At 36.2% G+C, this 24269-nt stretch overlaps 1 protein-coding gene across 2 annotated transcripts in view; it reads left to right on the forward strand.

Moving 5' to 3' along the window:
• The window catches only part of EDNRA (endothelin receptor type A), a 35166-nt gene extending 12223 nt beyond the window's left edge, over positions 1-22943 (forward strand). The window contains exons 3-8 of one of the 2 annotated variants that reach the window (XM_061992633.1): positions 5230-5357; positions 13897-14095; positions 17962-18114; positions 20291-20424; positions 20827-20935; positions 22033-22943. In XM_061992633.1, the coding sequence (XP_061848617.1) occupies positions 5230-5357; positions 13897-14095; positions 17962-18114; positions 20291-20424; positions 20827-20935; positions 22033-22173 (864 nt within the window). In that variant the 3' untranslated portion in view covers positions 22174-22943. The remainder of the gene's footprint in view (positions 1-5229; positions 5358-13896; positions 14096-17961; positions 18115-20290; positions 20425-20826; positions 20936-22032) is intronic. The other variant, XM_061992634.1, reaches the window with a different exon arrangement.
• Positions 22944-24269: the final 1326 nt, after the last annotated feature.

A 24269-nucleotide genomic window follows, 5' to 3' on the forward strand; every position in this document is an offset into this window, starting at 1 on the left:
CAAATGTGCTGATCTCATAAAACCAGAGGAATTTCTCATGACTTCCATTCTGGGCTATGTTGCAATCAAGAGAAATCATAGTGGAATACACTGGTTTTGTAACTCTGACTCTACAGTTAGGAGATGTGGGTCACATATCACTAGACATTAGCTATACAAACAGAAATCTGCTGGTTTGGTCCCTTTCTCCATTACTGCACAAATGTAAGAGATGTCATGGAATAAAGCAGGTATTTTTATTTGCCCTGCTGAAGACAGAGGAGAAAATTTTGACTTTTGGGGTTGTGCCAGAGTTGTTCCATCAGTATCATCAAACACTTAAACACCATGAAACTCAGAAGAGTATTCTGTATGAAGGTGGCATGAGAAGCAAGCACTATCTATATAAACACAGTTCAGTTTCTGGGAAACAGATCTTTTGTGTCTGCACAACAATGGTCCCAAGTGGATATAGGAAGAGGAGAATTCTAAAACACTGGAGATCAGAGCAGGGAAGGGCAGGTATGAAACCTTTGTTTTCATCCTCAAAGCCATATGGCAGGCATAGAGCCCCCTCTTCCCCTCTTACATGTGGTTGTTGAACCAAAGCAATTTACATAGAGCATCTGAGAGTGGGTTCATGTCTGGCATCTAACTCAGTCTGTTTTAGGCCTAGCTCCAGGGTCATCATTAGCCTGTAAACACACAGTATCAGCCTAGTATTAGATAAACACTGTGGATGCACATGAGCATGTACTGGTGAATACACATGAGGTTGGATTATAACATTCTCTCTTTGAGACTATATATAAATTGCTTGGGATGCACAGTGGGACTTCATGTTTTGTACATCAGCTAGCATGCTATTGGAGGTTAGAAAATAGCAGCAGCAGTAGAATAAAATCAACTGAATGATATTTAAAAATCATTGCAAAGGAATGTTCTCAGTGCTGCTCTCTTGTTTGTTTCAAGCTGCAATGTCAGGGCAGAGAGGCTATTTAAAGCAGCAGAGAAGGGAGATGCTCAAGGAAACTGGCTGTCTGGTCACTTTGATGGGTTTTTTCAAGACTAACCTCAAGACTAACAGCAAAACCTTGAAACCTTGGTTTCTGATTTCAGTGTAAAAACATGCTGTTGACTACAGTGTTTTCTTGGTCAAGAATTGCACCACAGTTGAACTGTATTAAATACTCTTGTTACAAATTGCACAAGAGGAAAAGTGTATTTCCTTTGCTGCATGTCTTATTTTGAAACCTCTGAGATTTTGTGAGTGGGTTTGCAAAATAACAATTGGACCAAATCATGGAGAACTGGGATACAAGTCGGCATAATCTGCCTGATTCCTCCTATCATTGTGCCTTGAGGGAAAATGTAATCTGTTAAAATTTTGTACTTGTGTTGTTTGAATATTAAAACATAAAAGAACACTGGAAGAGCAGGGCTAGTAGTCCCAGTTCTTATATTGTACTTCAGTAAATGAGAACTACGTCAATCAAATTCTTGGACCCATTTTTATATACAAAATAAATGTGTTTTTTCCCTCTGAAGTTTCTGTACCCTGCTAGGGCAGAACAGAGGGCAATGGACTTGTTTTGATGTAAAATTATTAAAACCAAAGACAGGATCAGGTTTGCTGACTAAAAATATCTACAGAAGAAAAGAACTGGCATCTGATCCAAGAGGAAGTAACGACTGCATAGCCAATGTGGAATGATAATGGAGTATACTCACAGAAATGATTGCAAAGTTCATCCTAAAAATCAAATAACTTCTGATCCCAGTGATTTTGATTAAAATAAACTTGAAAAGAATGTCTAATGTTTTGTTACTGGTGTTACTTCGGTTAGTGGAAAAGTGTAAGAAACAAAAGGAATAAAATACTTTTAATCTTAAAAAAATGAGCTTTCTGGGGTGTAGGGAAGACAGGTACACAATGGAACCATGATAAAGCTTCCTTATGAGGAATAATGAGTTAGTGAACCTTTTTCAAGTACAACATTTTTCTTTTTGAAGCTAATATTTGCCTAGTAGTAACAGAGTTTCATAGTCACTACAAATGCTTGCTCATTTTTGTTACTGAGTGTATGCTGCAGCCACCATCAGTGCACATAAAGAATAGGTGCCTATCTTTCAATAATTTTCTAAAAAAAAATGATCTATAATAGTAAATCTACTTTGGGGCTCTGGCTAGTGCAGTGGATGGACAAAAGTTTGTTAGGGCTTTTTTTTCCTCTGGCAGTGCCATTTATAATTTAGCCTTCACCCAGTGGTGCATTGAAAACTATCCCAGTTTTACCCAAACCCAGACCAGAGTATGGAGCTGAAATTCCACATGACTATAACTGGTTGGAGAATTAGCATGGATTCAGACCACCCCTACTTTCCATCATTTTTTTTCTGCAACCCGGACATAAACTAAAGCCTCATGCAAGAGTTCTAGGCAAAAGGACAAAATATTCCCTGCAAACACTTGTTATGGTATTGCAAATCTATCTAGAAAATACTTCTGCTAAAGCTTTCAATGTATTTCATCCAGACAATAAATACAAGAGCTTGTGAGCTTGTAGGTATAATCTCATTATCTTTGTTACTGAAAGTACTGACAGTAGCTAGAATACCAATTCCAGTGATCCAGTTTGCTTCATAGTATTAACAATCAGTTGTTTGAAAGCTATGAATTGCTAAAATCTATCTGAAATATCATTAAATGACAATATAAATATGGTCCTAGAGAGACATAGGCAGCACATGATACATACCTGCTTCCAACATTTTTTAGGTATTATCTGGGGAAAAAAAAAAGTGATCTAGTGTGGTGATGAATGGCTATAAAAAAAAAAAAAAAAGAGAAGATGTCAAAAAAGTCAGATCAGATAAATAAAGAGAACAATAAAGAGAACATCAATTCCTACAACTTTGGCACTCAGTGATAAACAGATAAACAGTGATAAACAGCAAAGTGGCCTGAAAAACTCATGGTGTGAAAACCAGAAAGGTAGCTTAACTGAAATAAAGAAAGATGCGAATTTTGACTCCCTATAGTTAACATTTATATTGTTAAAGGTAGTGATTATTAGTATGTTTCAATTTAACAGTAATTTAAATACAAATAATGTTTACTTTGAATATTACAGTCCTGAGGTACACCAAAAGTTGTTTTTATCATTCTGCAGACAGAATCCACCCACATCTTAGTAGATGAGTGTGTTCAAGAGCCTAAGCTTGCACTGAAAATATTTTCTGGTCCCTGTGTTTGCAAAGATAACTCTTAAAATATAAACTGACTGTAAGCAAAGAAGTCTGTCCAAGTATGAAGATGACCTGGCAGAACAGATCTGCAAGAAATTCAACTCTGAAAACAACAATTCGACTTTCTATTGATTTAATCATATTCCAAACAGTATAATCATTTTTCAGTTTTAACTGTAGAAATGTTATAAATATATGATTCATAGATTGTGTTTATCATTGAAAGATGCAACTAATTTTTGCATGCAGAATGCAATGACATCAGTAGTTGCACATTTGTGTGGATGAAAGTATGGGTCCTGGTTCTCTCTTTATTTTGTGCTCTTGCCCAGGGACAGCTAGACTGTTGTACATCACACATACCATATTTATTGGAAATACTTGTTATACCACCAGTTTATCTCCATCTCATGCACTTGAAAATAAAACTATTTAAATCTATTTTACTTCCATAAACCAGTACCAGGTCTGCACCAGACTATCTTCAAAAATTCTTAAGAACTGGGTTTTAGAAGCTTTCAGAAGCTTGGGTTTGGCTTATAATTGTTACTCCATAGTGTGTCATTTTCTGCCTTCCTCTGAAGCAAATAAAAGCACCTCCAAATTTAGATGGTACCATGTTCTAGCCTTTGTTCAGCAGGCTTACTATAAATCCAATGACTGCACAGTAATTCTTTAATTAACCAGCAAGAGAAATATTATTATTGCTTTTAAAAATGTGCCCCATATTTATATAGGGGATACAATATCCACTAGGATGTTGACAAAGTTACATATCTGGCTCTAGCACTTGATGTTCTAATTAAAAGTCTAATGTTTTCTATTAGACAACCACTTTAACAGAAGTTGAAAAGAGCATGAGATTTGCTGCGCTATATCACACAAAGAATTCATCTTACCTCTTATTGGGTATTCTGTTCCTGACAAAGGCACGGCAGCAGAAACTTAGGGAAGGAGATTTAAAAAACAGCAGTGTAAGAATGACACTTCCTCTTCTGCTGAGAAGGTTTAGTGATTTTATTTCACAAAAGAACTATTCCTGGTGACTCTAAGATCCCTTTCTTGAGTGAAATCAGCTGGGTTAGAGTTCAGTACTTTGTATGGACTGAATAATTTTTCACATATTACATGTATCACTTATTACATTTGAATGTAATCTGACATTTTACTGCCAGGCATCCAGTAAAGGGAAATCTGTGGCTCTGCAATCAGTTGTAGTTTTGACTGTCTTGAATAATTTTGTACCCTGTATTTTATATGTATACCTGTTCAAAGCTTTAATATTTAGAGCTAGAAAGATTACTGTTTAAATAGTAATTATTCATAACTATTCACACGAATCAATGTATCATATTTGTTATGCAAATGCCTCCTTGGAAACACTAATCTAAACTCCAGCCACTCATTCACATCTTTCCAAATGGATGCTTTGCTGTTGCCTTGTAGTACAGGCCACATGTACGTATGGTGTTAGTCCTTTAAAACATAATATGGAACAAATTATGTATGTACAATATTTTCTCCACACAGTTAAGACTCTGGCAGTAAATATTGTTATGAGTTACATAGTGGTACATTTACAATGACAAGAATCTACTTGCGTGCAGCATGAGAATTTGGCTCTGAGGCATTTTGTTATGAACTGTGAGTTATGCTTTGCCTGCTTGGTCCTGGGACATGGTAATTGCAACCATTCATGAAAGGGTTGAGTTAGATTTTCATTATTCAGTACTAGCAGCTGAAGTACAAGAGTAAAAAATATTTGAATCATGCAAGTTACTACTACAACAGTACAAGGTCAACATCTAAATTTTAACTTTCACCCTCTGTGCTCCTACAGAAGCAGTTACTTCCCAGATTCAGTCAGTACTAAAGATATGCTTGAGGTATGCAGAATTGGAGGTTAAAATAGCTGTATCTAAGACAAGAAATAATTACAGTTGTTACACACTTGTAAAATTACTATTTCAATACTCTGAATATTTAATATCTTCTCTTTAGCTCCTTGCTCAGAAGTGGCCCTTTGGAGATTCTGAATTTGGACAGTTTCTTTGCAAATTCCTTCCCTTTATACAGAAGGCATCGGTGGGAATCACAGTCCTCAATCTCTGTGCACTTAGTGTGGACAGGTACAGTATGTTTCACTCTTAATAGACACTGTTGTTGTCCTTGTAGCTTTCCTAAAACTGGGAGCATGCAGTACCATCTTCTTTGAAGGCAGACTACAGTATAGATGTAACTTACATTCTGATTTTTTATAACCTGGATATAACTAAGCATTACATCAAGGGCTCAAAGTATAATGTGAAGCCATTGGTCTAATTAACTTTGTTTAAAAGGTATTTAAAAGGGTCGGGGTTTTTAAAGTATTTAAAAACTTTAGTAAAACATTATTTCAATTTACGAACAAAAATTTAGTGAGATTTGACTCAGTATTTAGACTTACTGTTTTCTTATGACCTTATGTTTGTTTTGTATTTAGAAAACATAATCTTTAGTCTTAAAAATAATTTTTTCAACTTACTGTGTATGGACTATAATTACAGCGCTTATTTTGATAACTTATAATTGATTGAGTTTTATTGGAAAACATGTTGGAAATTTGCATTGATAGTTTGAAAAATACTGCCTCTCCTAAAAGTTCTCAAGAAGATACATAAACTTTTTGATACAACAACAGCTAAGATGTTTTTCAACATTTTTCTTTTATGCTTTTTTTTCTTCATACATATAAAGCCACAGTAGAAGATTACTTCTGTAAAAGCTGTTTTTATTGGTCTTCAGTTTACTTGATCATGTTCTAGTAAAAAATGTCAGTAATTCTGATGTAGAAAATATTGATAAATAAAATACATTATACGTGTTAGTACAGTGATGCAAAGGTAAAAGAAACTTTAAAACTAATTTTGGTTTGGTTTTACATAACAAATTGATGTAAAAGGTTTGCAGAAAACAAGTAATTTAGTGGTATCCATATATGAAATATAGTTCCTTACTGCAGTAGTAACTCATTAGCTGAAGCCAGAAACAAACAAACAAAAAAGTAACACAGGCAAGTGTTCTTTTTCCACCTTTTGAGTCTGAGAACTGTAAGAAGAATCCTATTTCTTAAACAATATCTGCCCAGCATAAAATACAATCCCATCTGTAGTGAATAAATCATAGGTCAAGTACAGATGAAAGAGAATTTATTACGTAAGTTCTGACCAATGCATTTTCACTTGATTTAGCGCTGCTTTTCATAAATTGGAAGTAACTGAGCTGAACCTTCTTCTTTATATATGCATAGTTTTATTTTTACAAGCATTGATTTGCTAATCCTCACAACAACTAAATGCTGTTGCCATTAAAGTATAAAGTCTTGTATGGGATCAGACTCAGGCTACTTTGTTTCCTCTCCCAGTTTATATACTTTGCCAAGGATATATTCATTATTATCTGGTGCTATCCTAGTAAATAGTTTCAGAGAATGTGTGTTAGAAAACAGATGTGTACAGCTAGGTTCAGATATTGGCTTACATGAAGTGAATCTAGGTTAAATCACCATGAAATCTGATTCTGAGAGAACCTTCAACAAATTAGGTCAGGCTCTGGAAGAGGTATGTTCACATTAATACAAAATTCCATAGCAGCTAATGTTTACTTTTTAGTATGGAAAATGAGTAAATATGGAATTATATGCTGTCACAGCTGGACTGTTTCTTGTATACAGCCAAGTTAGTTTTTGAAGAAAAAAAAATCTCATTGTGTTTCTATATATGGAATTGTGTTCTACAAGGTAAAGAGAGATAAGAGTCAATGGCAGAATGAATTCAGACCTTCCAGCTTTGGTAATTGTTGACTCTCTGCCCCTCTTGCAGAGCACAGCCTTAATATAGAATGAGATTTTTTTTTTCCTACAAGGACTGTTCTCTGTGCTAACTACATCCTATTGTGAGACTCCACTCATTACTACCACCCCTCCAAAAAAGTAACTTGCATTGCTATTATATTAAGGCTTAACTATGCACGCCCAAGGGGAACAATGTCCACTCAGAGTGGAGAGGGTTTTAAGATCCTCACAGAAAACACCAAACCAGCCATTCACCATTCAAAGGAAGCTCACATTTGCTTTAGATGCCTCTCAGGCATTTTTAAACTCTAGGTCATGATGCTGAGGATAGTCTGACATTTTTTCTAAACAATGCCTGACTGTGATTAAGAGCAATGATATTTCCCTTCCTGAGCTTTTACTCTTGCTTACGTTTCTTGGGTATAACAATTTTGATGAATAAATGGTTTTAAGAAGATGGAAGATGTGGATCTCATTTTACATGTACACACCCTCTTCATGCCTCCTCTATACCAAATTTCATAGAACAGCAATATCAGGGTACTTACTTTCGTCTGTCTTAATTTCCAGTAAGTGTATTAAATAAATCAAGATTTTACCATTAAAACAAAGCTCCAAGAGCTATATTGTATTAAGTGTTTTGCAGCCAGCACACAGCTGACTATCTTTAAAATAAAGAATGGCTATGATCTCTCACAAAAATGAGAAATAGATTAATATCAGCAACAGTAGTGTTATTAGGAACTGTTTTGACACTGATCTTGACAGTGACTCCTTCTTATGTTGTTGATCATGTCCCTTATCTTTTCTATATTGCTCTTCCATCTTATAAAGTGCTGGTGATACTTAGAGAAGAGAAATTAATAGAGAAAGAAAAGCATCTACTTTGTAAGAGAGAAGACATAGGGGGTTGACAGTCCACAGACAGGCTATAGCCCATGATTTAATTTTCATACACTCCTTAATTTTATTTCATAAGGCTCACAAAACGTTTCCTTTTTTAATTCTGATTACATGCTACTATGATAAAATTCATCCAAAATGTTCCAAAAAACCATCTGGGCCACGGCAAAAACCACAACAATGCTGCATTATTAAGACCAATATTGGAAGGCTAACTAGAGTTCTAGAATTACAAAAAAGATTTTGTAAAGTTCTAGATTTACAAAAGAATGATGACATCACAGACAGGATACAGAAAAGCATCAGAAAATTCAGAACTAGCCTGACATTTCTGTGTATTGCTTATCAAAAATTATACTTAAGAAGCCACTTCAATATAATATCCAAGTATTACAATACACACATATCAGATATCCATGGGGTTTTTAGCTTAGCAAAGAAAGAAGTAATAAGAACATATGGAACAAGGTTTCAGCCAGACAAATTCCAAATGAAAATAAGGTACACATTTTTAACAATGAGAGTGATTAACTACAAGAAACCACCAAGGAATAGCAAAGGTGTCCTGCTCGTAATGTTCTCAGACCAAGACAGGATGTCTTTCTGAAAGAAATACTTTAAGCAAGTTATCATTAGATAAGAGTGTAAAACAATTGAATTGTATATATGTATAGTTCATGAAGTAATGATCTCTTGTCTTTAAATATCGTGCATCTCAAAATATAAGTAGCAGGAGGGACTGCAGGGTCCATGAAAAACAAGTTGGAATAAATAGCTAAGAATGGGAAAAGACAAGGAGAAGAAAATAGAGGAGAGCAACTGAAGGGCAAAATATACCACAAATATAGCACATGCATGAGCTGTAGAAAATGAAGAGGAAAAGAGAAGCCACAACATCATAGAAAAGGAAATTACTTGGAAAAGAACTGAATATTTTAGACAATATTGGAAACAAAAAGGAAATAAATAGAAGAAAGAAAAGACAAAACAAATGCACACAGGTTTTAGATTTGAGAATTAAATGTAATCACAGAATTTTAAGGGTTGGAAATGACCTCAAAAGATAATTTAGTCCAAACCCCCTGCCAGAGCAGGACCTCCTAGATATGTATTTTACATCACTTCCCTGGCAGACATCATATATTTTCTAGGTACCAGGGAAATGCATTGTGCAATATTTATCCATTCCTAATTATGAGAGATTTGTGGCTAGACAAAGATCCTAAATATTATATAACTCACACAACATCCTCTTGAAAAATTATACTACTACTATTTTTCAAATCACTCTTAACAGCAGTGAATAAAGAGGCCAAGTAATTACAGGTTAATGTGCATTCAGCAAATTCTTATCTAATTACTGAGCTTTGGCTGAAACAATTCATAAAATTCTTCAGCCAATAATTCCTTATCTGATAGTTATTTGACTTGTGAACCGGAAAAAAAAAAATGCTAATACAGGACCCAAATCCTTGCTGCTGTGCATACTGATCTTCTCATGTACAAAACAACGTAACTCAAATAGAACACGCACAAAAATGCAAGAAAAAAAAAAACAACTGAGTTCACAGTTTACAATACATTTTTGTCACATAGTTACACAGTTAATTTTAGAAGTTAGCTTTACATTTCTTACTTGAAAAACGTGTACAGTCTACAGGCTCCTGTTTGCTAAGAACAACATTCAGACAAAGATGAGGTAGTATCATGTACCTTCTGCAGCTGATGGGATCATTTGTAAAACTGCCAGTCAGTAGAAAGGAAACTTCAAATAGGTTATTCAGAAATATTCACAAAGTTCACAAACCTTTGAGTATTTGTGTGAAAGGTTATGTTTGTATGAATATTTCAAATAGTTATGGAAGCAAAACTAACTATATTTGGCAAAATTAAATATGATAAGATCAAAACCATTTAAAATTAAATTTTAATTTGAATATGAATAAATGTGTGAAAGGATATGATGCTCAATGCTATTTTCTCTTATTTCATAGAATTATTTTGGTTGGAAAAGATTTTTAAGATCATTGAGTCCCAACATTAACCTAACAATGCCAAGCCCACCACTAAACCATGTCTCTCAGCACCTCATCTACATGGCTTTTAAATATTTCCACCAGCTCCCTGGATAGCCAATGCTTAGTAATCCTCTTGGTGAAAAAGTTCTTTCTAATCTCCAATCTAAAGCTCCTCTGGCTCAGCTTGAGCCCATTTCCTCTTGTCCTGTCATTCATTACTACAGGGAAGAGACTGATCCCCATCTCACTACAACCACATTTAAGGTTGTTGTAGAGAGTGATCATGTCCCTCTCAGCCTTCTCTTCTGCAGACTAACCAGCCTCAGCTCCCTCAGCTTCTCCCCATCAGACTTGTGCTCTTCACCAGCTTCATTGCCCATGTCTAGACATGCTCCAGCACTTCAATGTCCTTCTTATAGTGAAATGCCTGAAACTGAACACAGTATTCAAGGTGAGGTCTCACCAGTGCTGAGTACAGGAGGAACAGAATCATATTTGTTTCGATACTCTCAGAAATAGTCTCATAGACCTCTTCTTCGTGAATGAATCACTGACTCCTTTCTTATATTCTTTGAATATAAGGATGCCATTAGAAGATGCTTTTATTTTTAATCTTCGAGTCCAAAATGTGGTTTGCTTTAGTATGCTCATAATCTTCACACATACATTTCTGTTAAAATGATGTAGTGAGAACCTGTCTGTAATACACCTGTGACTATGCTGTATATGATATTTCTATAGATATCAAAGCACAAGTTTCTAGTCTGTTCACTGCAGGAGTGCGGATATACAAGGCTCTGACACCCTCCAGTGCTGTTCTGTAATGATGTTTTCTGAAGTTTTTGTGAGGGGGTTACATCCTGATCTTGTGTTGATGCATCTTCCTTCCTCTAACATGGAGGGTACAAGGGACTTAATTCACAAGTTGTCCATCCTGCAATAAGCACACTCCCAAATGAAAAAAAAGGAAATGTGATTCGGAAAATCAGAAAAAAAAAAGCTGTGTGCGTGAATCTCAAATTAGTTGTCTTGGTTAGTGAAGGGGTGAGGATGTCTTTTACTAATTAAATTTTACTGATACATGTAGCCTAGGTCCTATATCCTTTAACTAATGTTTTTTCCTGTCAGACGCTCTTCGTTCCTTCCATCTCAGAAATTCAAAATCCAATACTTCCCAGTACACTAAGAGCATCCTAACCCAGAGCTCTTTTCCTTAAACCCTTGTTATCTCCTGGGCCTTCGAGCTCTTGCAAAAATTCTTTATTCCTTTGAATCACCTGTCTATCATCTCACCCTAATTCCTCCACAACCTACTCCTCCAACCTAAAGCTTGCCAAACCTCACTCATCCCTGCAACTCAGAGCAAATTGTATCCTTATGGTCTGTTGAGGGCATCTTCTTTTCCCATACTTCTCACCTTCCTTGTGCCTCTTGGTATGCCCTTTTGTATTCCAGTTAGATGCTGTCGTCATCTAAAATCACTGCCTCATTTGCTTTCATTGAAAAGCTCAAACTTGGCTCATGCCTTGGAAAGGTGTTAAGAATAGCAGTGGCAGCTGCAAATCTCCAAATGTATCTGTCAGGACTCAAGGGGACAGAAAATAAGGGCATGTCTAAGAAAGAAAGGGATACTTGGCAAAGTTGGACAGTAGCAAGATACAATCTATAAATTACAATCTGCTTCAGTAACTTCTTATTCTGACATTTTCTAAAGCAGATGAACAACCATTCTTGATTTTTTTCTCCTCAACTAAGGAAGACATCAGTGGACGTCATGATAAATCCACGTAGCACTGTAATTCTAGCAGGAAGGTACTATTATTTTCATAGAATCATAGAATCATAGAATCATAGAATGGTAGGGGTTGGAAGGGACCTTTAGAGAACACCTAGTCCAACTCCCCTGCAGAAGCAGGTTTACCTGGATCAGGTCGCATAGGAATATGCCCAAGCAGGTCTTGAAGACCTCCAAGGAAGGAGACTCCACAACCCCTCTGGGCAGTCTGTGCCACTGCTCTGTCACCCTCACAGTAAAATAGTTTTTTCTTATATTTAAGTGGAACTTTCTGTGTTTCAGCTTCATCCCATTACCCCTTGTCCTGTTGCTAGCTACTATAGAAAAAAGGGATGTCCCAGCCTCCTGACACCCAGCATTTAGATATTTGTAAATGTTAAGAAGATCTCCCCTCAGTCTCCTCTTCTCCAGACTAAACAGCCCCAGTTCCTGCAGCCTTCCCTTGTATGAAAGATGTTCCATTTCCCTGATCATCTTGGTGGCCCTGCGCTGGACTCTCTCCAGAAGTTCTCTGTCCCTCTTGAGCTGAGGAGCCCAGAACTGCACAGGACTCCAGATGAGGCCTCACCAGGGCAGAGTAGAGGGGGAGAAGAACCTCCCTTGACCTGCTGGCCACACTCTTCTTGATGCATCCCAGGATGCCATTGGCCTTCTTGGCCAGGAGGGCACATTGTAGGGAAATAAAATAAGTAGTGCAGAAATTGTTACATAACCAATGACAGAAAGCTTTCCAGCATGTATTTCAGATTGTTACCAGGTCAAAAATGATATTTGTTCTTTCCATAATTTTAAATATCATTGTCTTTTACAAATTGTTGAAAATGATAAGTAACTTGTTTACTGCAGTTATTGCTAGAGAACAATACTCTCTATTGTATGCCTATCAGACTTCTCCAAATAATTTTGAATCTTTTGACCAGAGCTGACAGAGAGGTTGAGGTCTCAAAGCTAATAAATTCCTACAAGGTCCTCAAAAACTAGCAGACAAGTAGAGGAGGAACAGTTTCACAACTCCCTAACTCAGGGCAAGGCTGCAGCTTTTCCTAACAAGTATCCTCCAGACTGAGGAGACAGAGAAGAGAAAGAGAGGAAAAGGAAGAAATGCATGAACTGTATTTGAAACTTCTTTAAGAGTTCTCAACTTTTACACAGATAACAATTTTCAGACACACACACACACACATATATATATTTAAGCAGGTTTAAGTAATTCCAGTTTTTACAGAGAACCTTGCTACATAAGGGATAAAGTAGTGGAAAGAATATGTTGATTTTGGCATGTACAGACTTCACAGCCATGCACTACAGTTTCTCATTAGAAAGGTGATCCAGAGGCTGAAACAGCTATCAAAGAGTCCTAATTAGCACTTAGTTGTAGTCTAAGCCAAATACAGAATATGCTGAATGAAAGCAATATTTTTAACATTGAATAGTGTAAATAGGAAAAAATGCCAACTGTTCTCAATGATGTCCAATGATAGGATAAAGGGCAACGAGTACAAGCTGGAACATAAGAGGTTGTAAAGAAACACACTGTGAGGGTGATGGAGCACTGGAGCAGCCTGCCTAGAGAGGCTGTGGAGTCTCCTTCTTGGGAGACATTCAAAACCCACCTGTATGAGTTCCTGTGTGATCTACTGTAGGTGATCCTGCCCTGGCGGGGAGGTTGAACTAGATGATCTTTCAAGGTCCCTTCCAGCCCTTGAGATTCTGTGATTCTGTGATTTCATGAAGAATATTTTCACAGTATTTCATTGCATGGAAGCTGACCACTTCAGATAGCATTGCTGTTAACAGCTGAGGCAACTGAAGGAGATAGTTGGTTTATAACTATTAGAATGGCTTGCATGCCTGGAAGATTTTTTTTCTTCTGTTATGTGTCCTCACAAACCTTGCCAACTTTAATTAGAAGTCATTACTGTAGTCCACATAGCAGATGTGCTCCGCTGTGTCCTAAGTGGCTTAATAACTGGCAGAGGTCCTGGAACAGGCTCAAAAACCCATGCAATACAAGTTTAAGACACCAGCTTTAGGATTTTACTTAATAGATAAGATTGAACCAAGATCTTTGAATTTAAGGAAGAAACCGAAGTTTGGAAACTCATGCCTGTCTCTTTTAGGTACAGAGCAGTTGCCTCCTGGAGCCGTGTTCAGGGAATTGGAATCCCTATGATCACTGCTATTGAAATTTTCTCCATTTGGCTTCTGTCCTTCATACTGGCTATTCCAGAAGCAATTGGTTTTGCTGTAGTACCCTTCAGATACAAGGATGAAGGTTATGTTACCTGCATGCTCAATGCTACAAATAAATTCATGTTGGTAAGTAATATCCTTTCTTCTCTTTTTGGAATCCACAATATAAAGGACAGACAATGAAGATACTGGATTATAATATGCTTTATTCATCCATTAAAGTGCACAATGTATTCAAATGTATATTGGTGCAAAGAGGATCCTTCATGTACAGTGACCTGTCTCACTTTCATCCAAAGACACTAAATGGGACTTTACAACACTTTAATTTCTTAACGACTAAGGATTCTTAATACAGAAATTTGCAATTTAGGCCTGCTTGAAATGTAAAGAAATGTATCATAGTCAGAGTCTTGGAAGGTACTATGTTTCTAGGCATAACATCTTGGAGCTTGTAACTGTCAAAACCCATGTTTTACCATGATTAGTCATCATTTTGCACGCAGTAGCCAGCTCTTTTGGCAGATAAGAGAAGGGTGGGTCCATGTTGTAACAAAACTTTTCCTATTCTATATGCACTCACAAAGTCAAACAGAGATTAATCCCTTCATTTGCAATAAATTATGACTACAAATCTGACAGACTCACATCTCCAACACAGGTAGCTTGGGCATTATTAGTTGTAATCTAGATACAGTAACTCAAGAGCAAGAGAAGTGCCTGAGATACACAGGGCTTCTTTGGAATGTTTCATAACCCTCATCTGCGGTGCTACTGCAGATTAACCATTGCCAATATCCACATTATCTTGTTCAAAGCAGGTCAGGTGAGTAGTCACTGCAGAACTAATAGATCTTTACTGTACAGGGGTATTTTCAGTGATTTTCTTCCTGGTCTTACATTGAGAAAATAGGCAAGTGGTATCTTAATTTTTCCTTTGTGGACTCAAAGAAAGGCCAATCACCATATATCCAGGAAAGGAAACATAGTAATATTCTGGTTTGTCTCAGAAAAGGTAGATGGTGGAAGATCTTAAGTATTGAGGAAAATTCCATATTTTTTCTGGACTAGAACTTTTCATGATAGAGTGCAAGTTTCTCTTTTTTGAATGTCTGTTACTTCTGCTTTTATTGGATCAGAACATGGCTTAAGTTAGAATTGGGAAGGACAGGGCAAAATGGAGCTAGGAAATTCAGAAAACAGAAAGTGTGGATGATTACCCTTTTTTTCGGAGGAACATTCTCAACTTTGGAAGTGTTATGCAGACTGCAGGAATGGCAGAAGGAGCAGGAGATAACTGCAAGAGAAGATAAAAGGAATTCCTTAATGGAAATACCTAATGCAGGTGAAGATCAAGCAGAATTGCCCAGGACTTACTGTATCTTTGTTTCTAAAATCTACAGACTTTATACCTGTAGATGCTGTAGTTATAAGTCTATGATTTATGAAATGCACACGGCTGCAAAGTTCCCTTTCATAATGGCTGCTTTTCTTCCTGAATGTGCCTGGACAATCGTCACTTTCTCTCTCCCTAAAAAAAGAATAGTTTTATTTTCCCTCATCCCGAAAAACACTAGAGTTCAGGTCTTCCATAGGCATGCTAACTTTAATGATTATTCTTCTGTTCTTAATATGGTAAGTAGAATAGCTTGGGGTTTTTTTCATTAGCAGGAATTAGTGTCTTTTTCTTGCTCAGCATAATTCAAAAGCTCCAAATCTCCTCATGACAATCTGAACTTCAAGGAAACAAACCAGCATTTACATCCAGGATGAAAGTAAATGTTGGATATGTCATTCAAAATGGAGAGTGTTGTGCTTCAACGCATTGCAAGCAAGTACAAACGCGAGAATAAAATGGAAATATCATTTTAAACTTCAGTATTTACTACCACAAACACCACAATCAACAATTACTAAACTTTGAGAAGGATTTACAATTAACTTTTGTTTTTAATAGGAGCTTTATTCATGTTTAAAGCTATCCTTAAAAAGACTTAAAAGATTCATGCTAGACCATGATTCCCAAGAGGCTGAGTGCACTAGGAAACTTGTTTAAAATGCACATTTCCTGTAGAAAACCAGTTCCATGTGGGCTCTCAAGACAAACAAAAGAATGCTTCTTTCCCTTAAATCAACCCAATTTTGTGCTTTGATGTAAGCTTTGTGAAACTCAGATTCCACAATTAATCATTTGCAGACTTTTTCATGTAGCTTTTATAACTTCAGAAGCCAGGTCCACATACAGAACTGATGCGTGGGTCAGGATTGTGACATAGAATTCTCTGTCTCTGTTTTCTTGACTGACAGGTAACGTTTACAAAAGCTGGTAGGTTGATATAACAGAAGATTTTCCTAGTAAACATTGCATGGACTCACACGGTAGACATTTTGTTATGCCTCCCAACCAATATCATTCTAGTCTGACTTGGAGGAATTTGCCACGGAAAAGATAATTGTCTCCATGTATTTGTAATTCTTTTCTCTGCAGAAGGAGTGGTAATTAGATTTCCCCTCAGTACAAACTCTTCAAATATGAGACTTATTGTTTTCTGGTTTTCTGTTGGCAGAAGCTCTGTTCCCAGTAGGGGAAATTCTGTCCCCAAGGAGATTGCAACTATGCAGCATACTGTAGCCTCTCCTCATGCAGGGATGAGGCAAATGTGGAGGAGGAAAGAAGCTAATCATCACAATTCAAAATGTCTTGTGAGATGGGGTTGTGGCCCAGATACCAAAAGCATACTCTAAATTAGCACGTTCTTTAAGCAGCTAAATATATTGGGGCAGAGGGAGAAACATCAAAAGCATTCTCTTTTTCTTAGTAAACCAACTTTCTAGTGTAACTACAGTAGATTTTAAAATTAACATTATCAAAAACTAGTCTGTTAATTACAGCCATTTTTTAGTCTTTCAATATTTAGTACCATTAGATGTACACAAGATGTCAAAAGTTTGCTTTTTTACAAACAAGATTCATATAATCCTCAGTTATTAGCATTTTGACATTTGTTGTGGGAATTGTGATGTTACAAGAGCACATCCACTAGGAATAAAAAAGCTAGGGGAAAGATTATGAGAAAGAAGCTTCTCTTTTACACATGTCCATCTCAGTGACTAGTAACAGAGAGAGAAGAAGTATTTAAAATACTGTATTTCAGTGCCCATATTTGGTTGAGTATAAAAGCTGAAAACCAAGATACAGTATTTTCTTGTCTGAAAATATAATCATGTACAGAAAAAACTAATTTTTAGTGTTTTTTCAAACACAGTATTTTCGATAATACATAAATGTGTTAAACCACAGCTTAAATCACAACTAGTACTTAAATTTACCCAGTGAAGTACAGCTATTCTATCACATTCCTAAGATTCCTCTCACAAAAAGCAAATGGTGTGAATGGGAGGCAAAGGGTTAAAAGTAACTATACTACTAGAAGCCACTCATCCTAAGCTTTGCATATATCAGACAAACATTTATGAAGTGGCTCCTATCTGCTTAGTACATAGCAAACCAACTACCAGTCTTTTCACTGATAACAAAAGGTGATTAAACTCACAAGACGTTTTGAATTTTCCTTTTTTGGAATCAGGACAGAAGCCATAGAGGTAAATGGCATTTCCTGAGACAGGCTTTTAGTAAGATTTGTTATCTCAAACTGACACTGTCTAAATTTTGGCATGTCTTTTCTATGAAACTGGATTCCAGTTTTCATGAATGAATGTAAATGCTCAGAAAACAGAACAAAAAAATAATTCCAACCCCAGACGGATTGCAAAAAAGGTACAGATAAGGTAAAATAAATGTTTACACTGACACAATTCCTATTTTGATGTTGGTCCAAAACAGATCAATAATAAGAAAGTTTATATAATTTGTGCTGTTTACCAATAGGCAGATACCAGCGCACCAACTGTCATGCTTTCCAAGACCTCTCGGTGGAACTTTCCATTAAATACTAAGAAAATATTTTCTCTTTTCTTTACCTTATCTACAGTTTTACAAAGACGCAAAGGATTGGTGGCTGTTTGGTTTCTATTTCTGCATGCCACTGGCATGTACTGCTATCTTTTATACCCTAATGACTTGTGAAATGCTAAACAGAAGAAACAGCAACTTGAGAATTGCTCTCAGTGAACACCTTAAGCAGGTAAATATTATGAACACCAATGTTTGAAAATACTGTTCTCTTTTTGTGTTACCTCAGAAATGTTTCAAAGTGTACTTGAATAAATTACAGAAATAGAAAGTGAAGATGTAGGATATTTATGATGTTGAAATATTCATTTAAACCCAGAACACGAGAATAAATCATAGTATAAGGAGGTATTGAAGACAGCATTCTCAGGGAACTAGACTGTTTCTTTCTTTTCTTAAGTATGACAATCGTGCTCTCCTGCTCTTGAACCTTAAATCACTACTGGCTAAATGTTTTGAAAGTTAACTACAAAGATTTGCCTAAAAGAGTGTTTCTTTTTATTTCTATTTATAAAGATACAACTCCACAGGTCCTTCCTTACTTTTGTCACACTTTGATATGCAAATTTAGTTTTATATAAAAAGCAATTGTAGAATAACCTGGTTTAGAATAGAGTGGAATTTTTTTTCAAGGTTATTGCACTGGTGCCGTAGTACTACTGTAGTTGCTTTGAAAAGAGTAACAAGAGTATAAACATATGATCAGAGACTAATGTCACTCACAGAACTGTCGGGTCTCACTTTGCTGTTTTTACAGCACTGTCTGACCTTTCATTCCTAAATGAAATTTTAAAAACAGTCTGTAGTTTTTCCCCTGTGTTCACATCAGCCAAATTCCACTTTCCTTCAAATTCCACTTTCACAGATGTGAATCCCTAAGGCAGTCTCCTCTGCATCTGAGTTCTCTCAGAGGTTCCTCTTCTGCCGGTTCATTCCAGATCAGCGTAGACTGGAAAATCCTTCTCTTGTACAGTTCCTCCATTTTTCCCCTCATCAGGCCCCAGGGCCTGTAACATAGTCCGTCCGTCCTAAGGCCAAACACAAGTTACTCCACCAATTAGAACTAGAATGGTATGTGCAGGGTGGGGGTATCCACCCACCAGCTTTCTCATCCTGATGTGTAGTGCTGAGCAAACTACTCAGACTGGTTACTGGAAGATGACTTTATGTCACAATTTACACGTACTTGTTGTAACTATCACCTTTTGCTTGCCTATCTGTCTACCTGCTTTCCTTCCTTCCTTCCTTCCTTCCTTCCTCACATTAATGTCTAGTCACAATCCTTATTGCATTTTTATAAGAATTGATATCACAAGAAAGAAGAAACAACAAATGTCATTTTCAAAGCCTGATAGGACTTACTGTAACCACACATTTGACTTTAGTTTTTTTAACAACAGAGCCTTGCAATGCTCCTTATTGTTACATTACAGTGGCAGTTTCAGAAGTGATATTTTTACCCCTGTATATGCTTCTCTTTATCAAATCCATGCCTACCAAACACCACTCGTAATGCATTGTCAAAAATCCAAGAAAACATCTGTAAATCTCTAGAGGCATATAAAATACCCATTAAATTGAAATTCTTTCTCAACTGCTATGAGATTAAGATGTAATATAGACATTTCTAAAATTTTGTTTGTAGAGGAACTATTTCAGAACATCAAGATCACATAGCAAGGATCACACAGCAAAATTAATATACCGTGTAGTATCACTTCATGTAACATGAGGCATACTAAATATAAAATAAAGCATCGGAGAGAATTTGACATCCTGACTAGGTACATAGTTGAATGGAACTTACATTGGCAACTAATTGGCAAGTGCTTTGGGTTTACAGATTGTCATACATCAAGGATTTGGTACAAGTAGCTTATCAGGCAGGTGTGATTCCACTTTCCCTCATACATGGAAAAAACATTTTCTTGTAGATGATGCATGTTTCTGAAGAAAGAGGTTTACCTAAGGGATTGTGGGAAAACTATCCTAGTGTAAAGGAATAAGAAGGAGTGGGAAAGTAATCAAGTTTGGGGAAGTAATCAAGTTCAGGAAAGTCTAGCAGTGGATTTGCTTTGGCTAACATCTCCTGGCAATGACCTGTGTGCTCCAGTTGCTCCAGTCTTGGTGATAAGCAGATTCTGTTGAGGATAGTCCAGAATCAAGAACACAACAGGCCTCATAAAAAACAGTTCAGGTACATCAAGTAATCTGGAAGATGCACTTTGGGAACCCTAGCATGTTTTATCTAGATTACTTAGTTTGCTGCTAATATCACTACACAAAAGTCATCTACCAGTATGAACTAAGACCTCAGTCATAGTTATCTTTACTTCTTTTTTTTCTAGCGCCGAGAAGTTGCAAAGACAGTTTTCTGTTTAGTAGTAATTTTTGCTCTTTGCTGGTTTCCTCTCCATTTGAGCCGGATATTGAAGAAAATGGTATACAATGAAAAAGACCCTGGCAGATGTGAACTGCTCAGGTACTTCATTTTCTATGTCAATTAATTGTTTATATTGAAAAATTATAATGCCACACACTTGGAGTTTTTGTGAGAAATGTCATTGTGCATGCCACTGTGGCTTTAAAAAAGCAAATACTTTATTTTATGAGTTTTCATTTGCATCCATTTTCCAGGGGTTTCAGTTTTAATGGGATGGCATAATTTCACCAAATATTGTTGACTGTCACCATTGCTTCCTCTGGCTTTTGTGAACCTCTCAGACAGGTTGTTATAGATCTGTCATGGTACATGATTAGATTGAGGAAGTTAGGTAAGAGAGAACTCGTTTATGTGACAGAAGTCATTGTAAACTCAAAGAGGACAGACTCTTCTACAGTATATGAACAATTTAAATGTTTTGCTCTCTCTTTTGTTGCCTAGTTTCTTACTGCCACTAGATTATATCAGCATCAACCTGGCAACCATGAACTCTTGTATAAACCCAATAGCTCTGTATTTTGTGAGCAAGAAGTTTAAAAACTGTTTCCAGGTAAGATATTATTTAAGATTTCATGTCTAGTTAGTGAACTATATTAAACCACTTAGTTATTATCTATTTTTAACAGCTAGAAGAGGCATGCAAAATAATGAAAGATTATAAAATATCTAGTTTACCAACTAGTAGCTCAATAGCACACATATCAAACTGAAAGTGGAACTATCCACTTTATCTGAAATACTAAACCATTAAGTTTGACATAGTCGTCATGTTATAAACATGTAAACTGAGATAGACACACTCTTGTAATTGCTATTTATCTGCATCTGACATGTACACAAAATATAGTTTTGTTGATCACATATTTCCCACTCTAGATGAAAACAAACAACACATATATGGGTCACCAAGCTTCCTGCAATGAAACAATTCCATTAATGACTAAAATGTTCAGGCTTGAGTACCAAAACAGGCACCTGACTTGTCTTGGGCAATTAAATACACATTATGGCTTTCCCGTAAAGTAGAGATTCCATCCACACAGAATTCAGCACTACTTTTTCTGAAGGAAGCGCAGGATAGCTGAAGAATCCTTTCTGCCCCTTTCAGAAGCAACAATTGAACACAGCAGCCTGTGAAAAAGCTGAGAGTATGAACCTGAACGACCTCCTATTCATAACTGTGAAAAACCATACATCTCAATATATTTGCTGTTCCTTTTCCTAAAAATTTTTGTCTTCTTCTAAGATGTAAGAAAACACCTAAGTCACAGGCTGGGGAACTTTTTTCTTTTCTCTTACATGCTAAGCAATAGGCTGATCCCTAAGTTTCAAGAGCAGTGATAAGGTGGAAAAAAAATATCCAGTGTGCTCTTACAGTATGTATTGAGTTCTGTCAGTTTGTAGTCTACCTTCCTTAAACAAATCTCCTCTTTGATATTGTGAAAGTTTTTTCTTAAATTCTTTGCTGTGATCATGATGTTTAATCACAAGATTGTTTGCATCCTAGGATAAATAATTTGCCTGAGTGCAGCTCTCAGTACCCTTCAGCTAGAATAATCTATACATTTCTGAATGAAAAATATGACTGGCAATCTGCATAGTCTTGATAGATTTGTGTTAACCTTTAATTTATGTATTTATTTCCAGTCATGTCTTTGCTGTTGCTGCTCCCAATCTAAGAGTCTAGTGACTTCAGTGCCAATGAATGGAACAAGTATTCAGTGGAAAAATCAAGAACTAAACAATCACAATACAGATCGAAGCAGCCACAAAGACAGCATAAACTGAAAATGAAAGACTCTGATATGACTTCAGAATCAAACAGGAAAGAATCAGTTACAACGAAGCTATATCAACAGGAAGCTCAGTGACTGTTCTGTAATCAATTCAGACATGTGCACCCTTGTACATAATTCTAGACGTGACTGAGTAGGTTGACTGACTATAACTGTGATGTTCTGTGAACTGACATCCACTGGATGGTAATTCTATCTCTGAAAATTATATTGATGTGATTATGACACCAAAAAACTGACTTGAACTATGCAGGTGGTTTGCTCTTCTGAACCAAACAGGAACTGTCCAGTGTCTGTGACTGTTACAATATGATCTATTTACCTGATTGTCACCTAGAATTAATCACTCCAGAATTTTTCAGAAGATATCAAAACAGAATCTGTCTATGACTGTATTTTCTCTCTGCCCATTTGTTTTTTAACTTTGTGTGGTGGATATATTCCATGCCCCAGTATGTTTTGTGTGTGGTTATTGTCTTCCAGGCTTATGTTGGAAAATGTTTTGGTCTGGACCAGTATTTTATTTACTTATGTTAAAATGGGTCAGTACATGAACTGGGCAGTTCACATTTGTAGCACTTCAGTACTCAAGAATAGGAAGAGACCATTTAAAGTAGCATCAACATTTGGCACTTAAGCACAGATTAATACCAGAAAGAGAGGTATTAATAATACAGTACTATACTGTGTTGTTTATTCTAATGCTCTGTATAAAATAATCATAATAAATATAATCTGTCTGAGCAGAAAGAATGAAAGTCACCTGCAGAGGTACACCTTGTAATGTGTTTTTAATTAACCTGCCATGTCAATTCTTAAACTATATGAACTTATCAATCTATTTAAACTATAGCTGCATTAAATCTAAGTTGAAAAGAGGATCAGTGAACACTGTGAACCATTATTAAAGCTGTCCAAAGAGTTATGCGAATTTGGTAATTATCATGGCAACTGTGCACACCACCACCTACACATTGTGCACAGGAGGTTTTAGTCATAGTGAATACAAAACTGTGGAGGTCCGTAACAGCTGGATGTGCACAAGGATATTTTATGCCTTCTGCTTACAGAGTTCTTTGTGTTACTCTCACAACATTCAAAGATTTTAATGAGGTTTGATAGTTTACTAGAACTGTTAACCATACCAATACTATGAATAATATATAGAAAATATTGCTTGTATACATGTAAACTGTTCATTTACTTATTCTTCCCATCCATTATGGTTACACGGCAAGAGAATCCTTGTTCGGCTATTAAAATTATTAGTAGGTAGCTTTTCATTAAATAGTGGAATTAAATAGTGCGGTGTCGTATATAAAGTGCCTCATGCACAAATCTGCTAGGAAATTCATAGCATCTGTTCTGCTAGGCTAAGAAGTAGTGATTAAAATACCACAAATTTTTAAACATCCATTACCTTTCAAGTGAAAGATATAATCCTGTATTTTTTTATTTATGAGGGCAAAATGCTAGTGCCTAACAGTGACTTCTGTTGCACAAGTTTCCCAAAAGCACTCATACAAATCTAAAGTATATATCTTTTAAAAAGTTCTTTAAACTGATTTATGCATTTCTATCTTCTTTTGTGTCTGTGACATATATGTGTGTATAAATACGTACAAATTCATGTTCATACATTATAAACAGTTTTCTGACAGTGCTCTGTAGTAGTGCCTACGAGCACGGTTTTGAATGAGACTTGGCTGGACTTTATTCAAAACATTTAATCTTCAAACTGTATAAAAAATCATAGTAAATGAGTAACAATGTTTTCCTTTCAGAAGGCTGAATTACTAAGTCTCTTTACACTCTGACACCATCACAGCTCCTTTGACAGGATGTACTGAGCAGATGATAAAGTTAACCAGAAAGAAGACATGAGGAGTAGATAGGAGCTGTAAATTGTCCCTTTTTTATTTCAAGGCAGGAAAAAAACTTTGTGCACATTCCTATCTTCTGTTATTTATTTGACAGTTGGATGAACCAAAAAAATTATACTATACTAGCAAATCAATAATCTTGATTGTTCAAAGACAAGCTTTTATTTAGGACTCTTCTACAAAAAAACCCCTCACCTACCTGTGA

This window comes from Colius striatus, chromosome 3 (assembly GCF_028858725.1).
Source record: "Colius striatus isolate bColStr4 chromosome 3, bColStr4.1.hap1, whole genome shotgun sequence".
NCBI classification, from domain to species: Eukaryota; Metazoa; Chordata; class Aves; order Coliiformes; family Coliidae; genus Colius; species Colius striatus.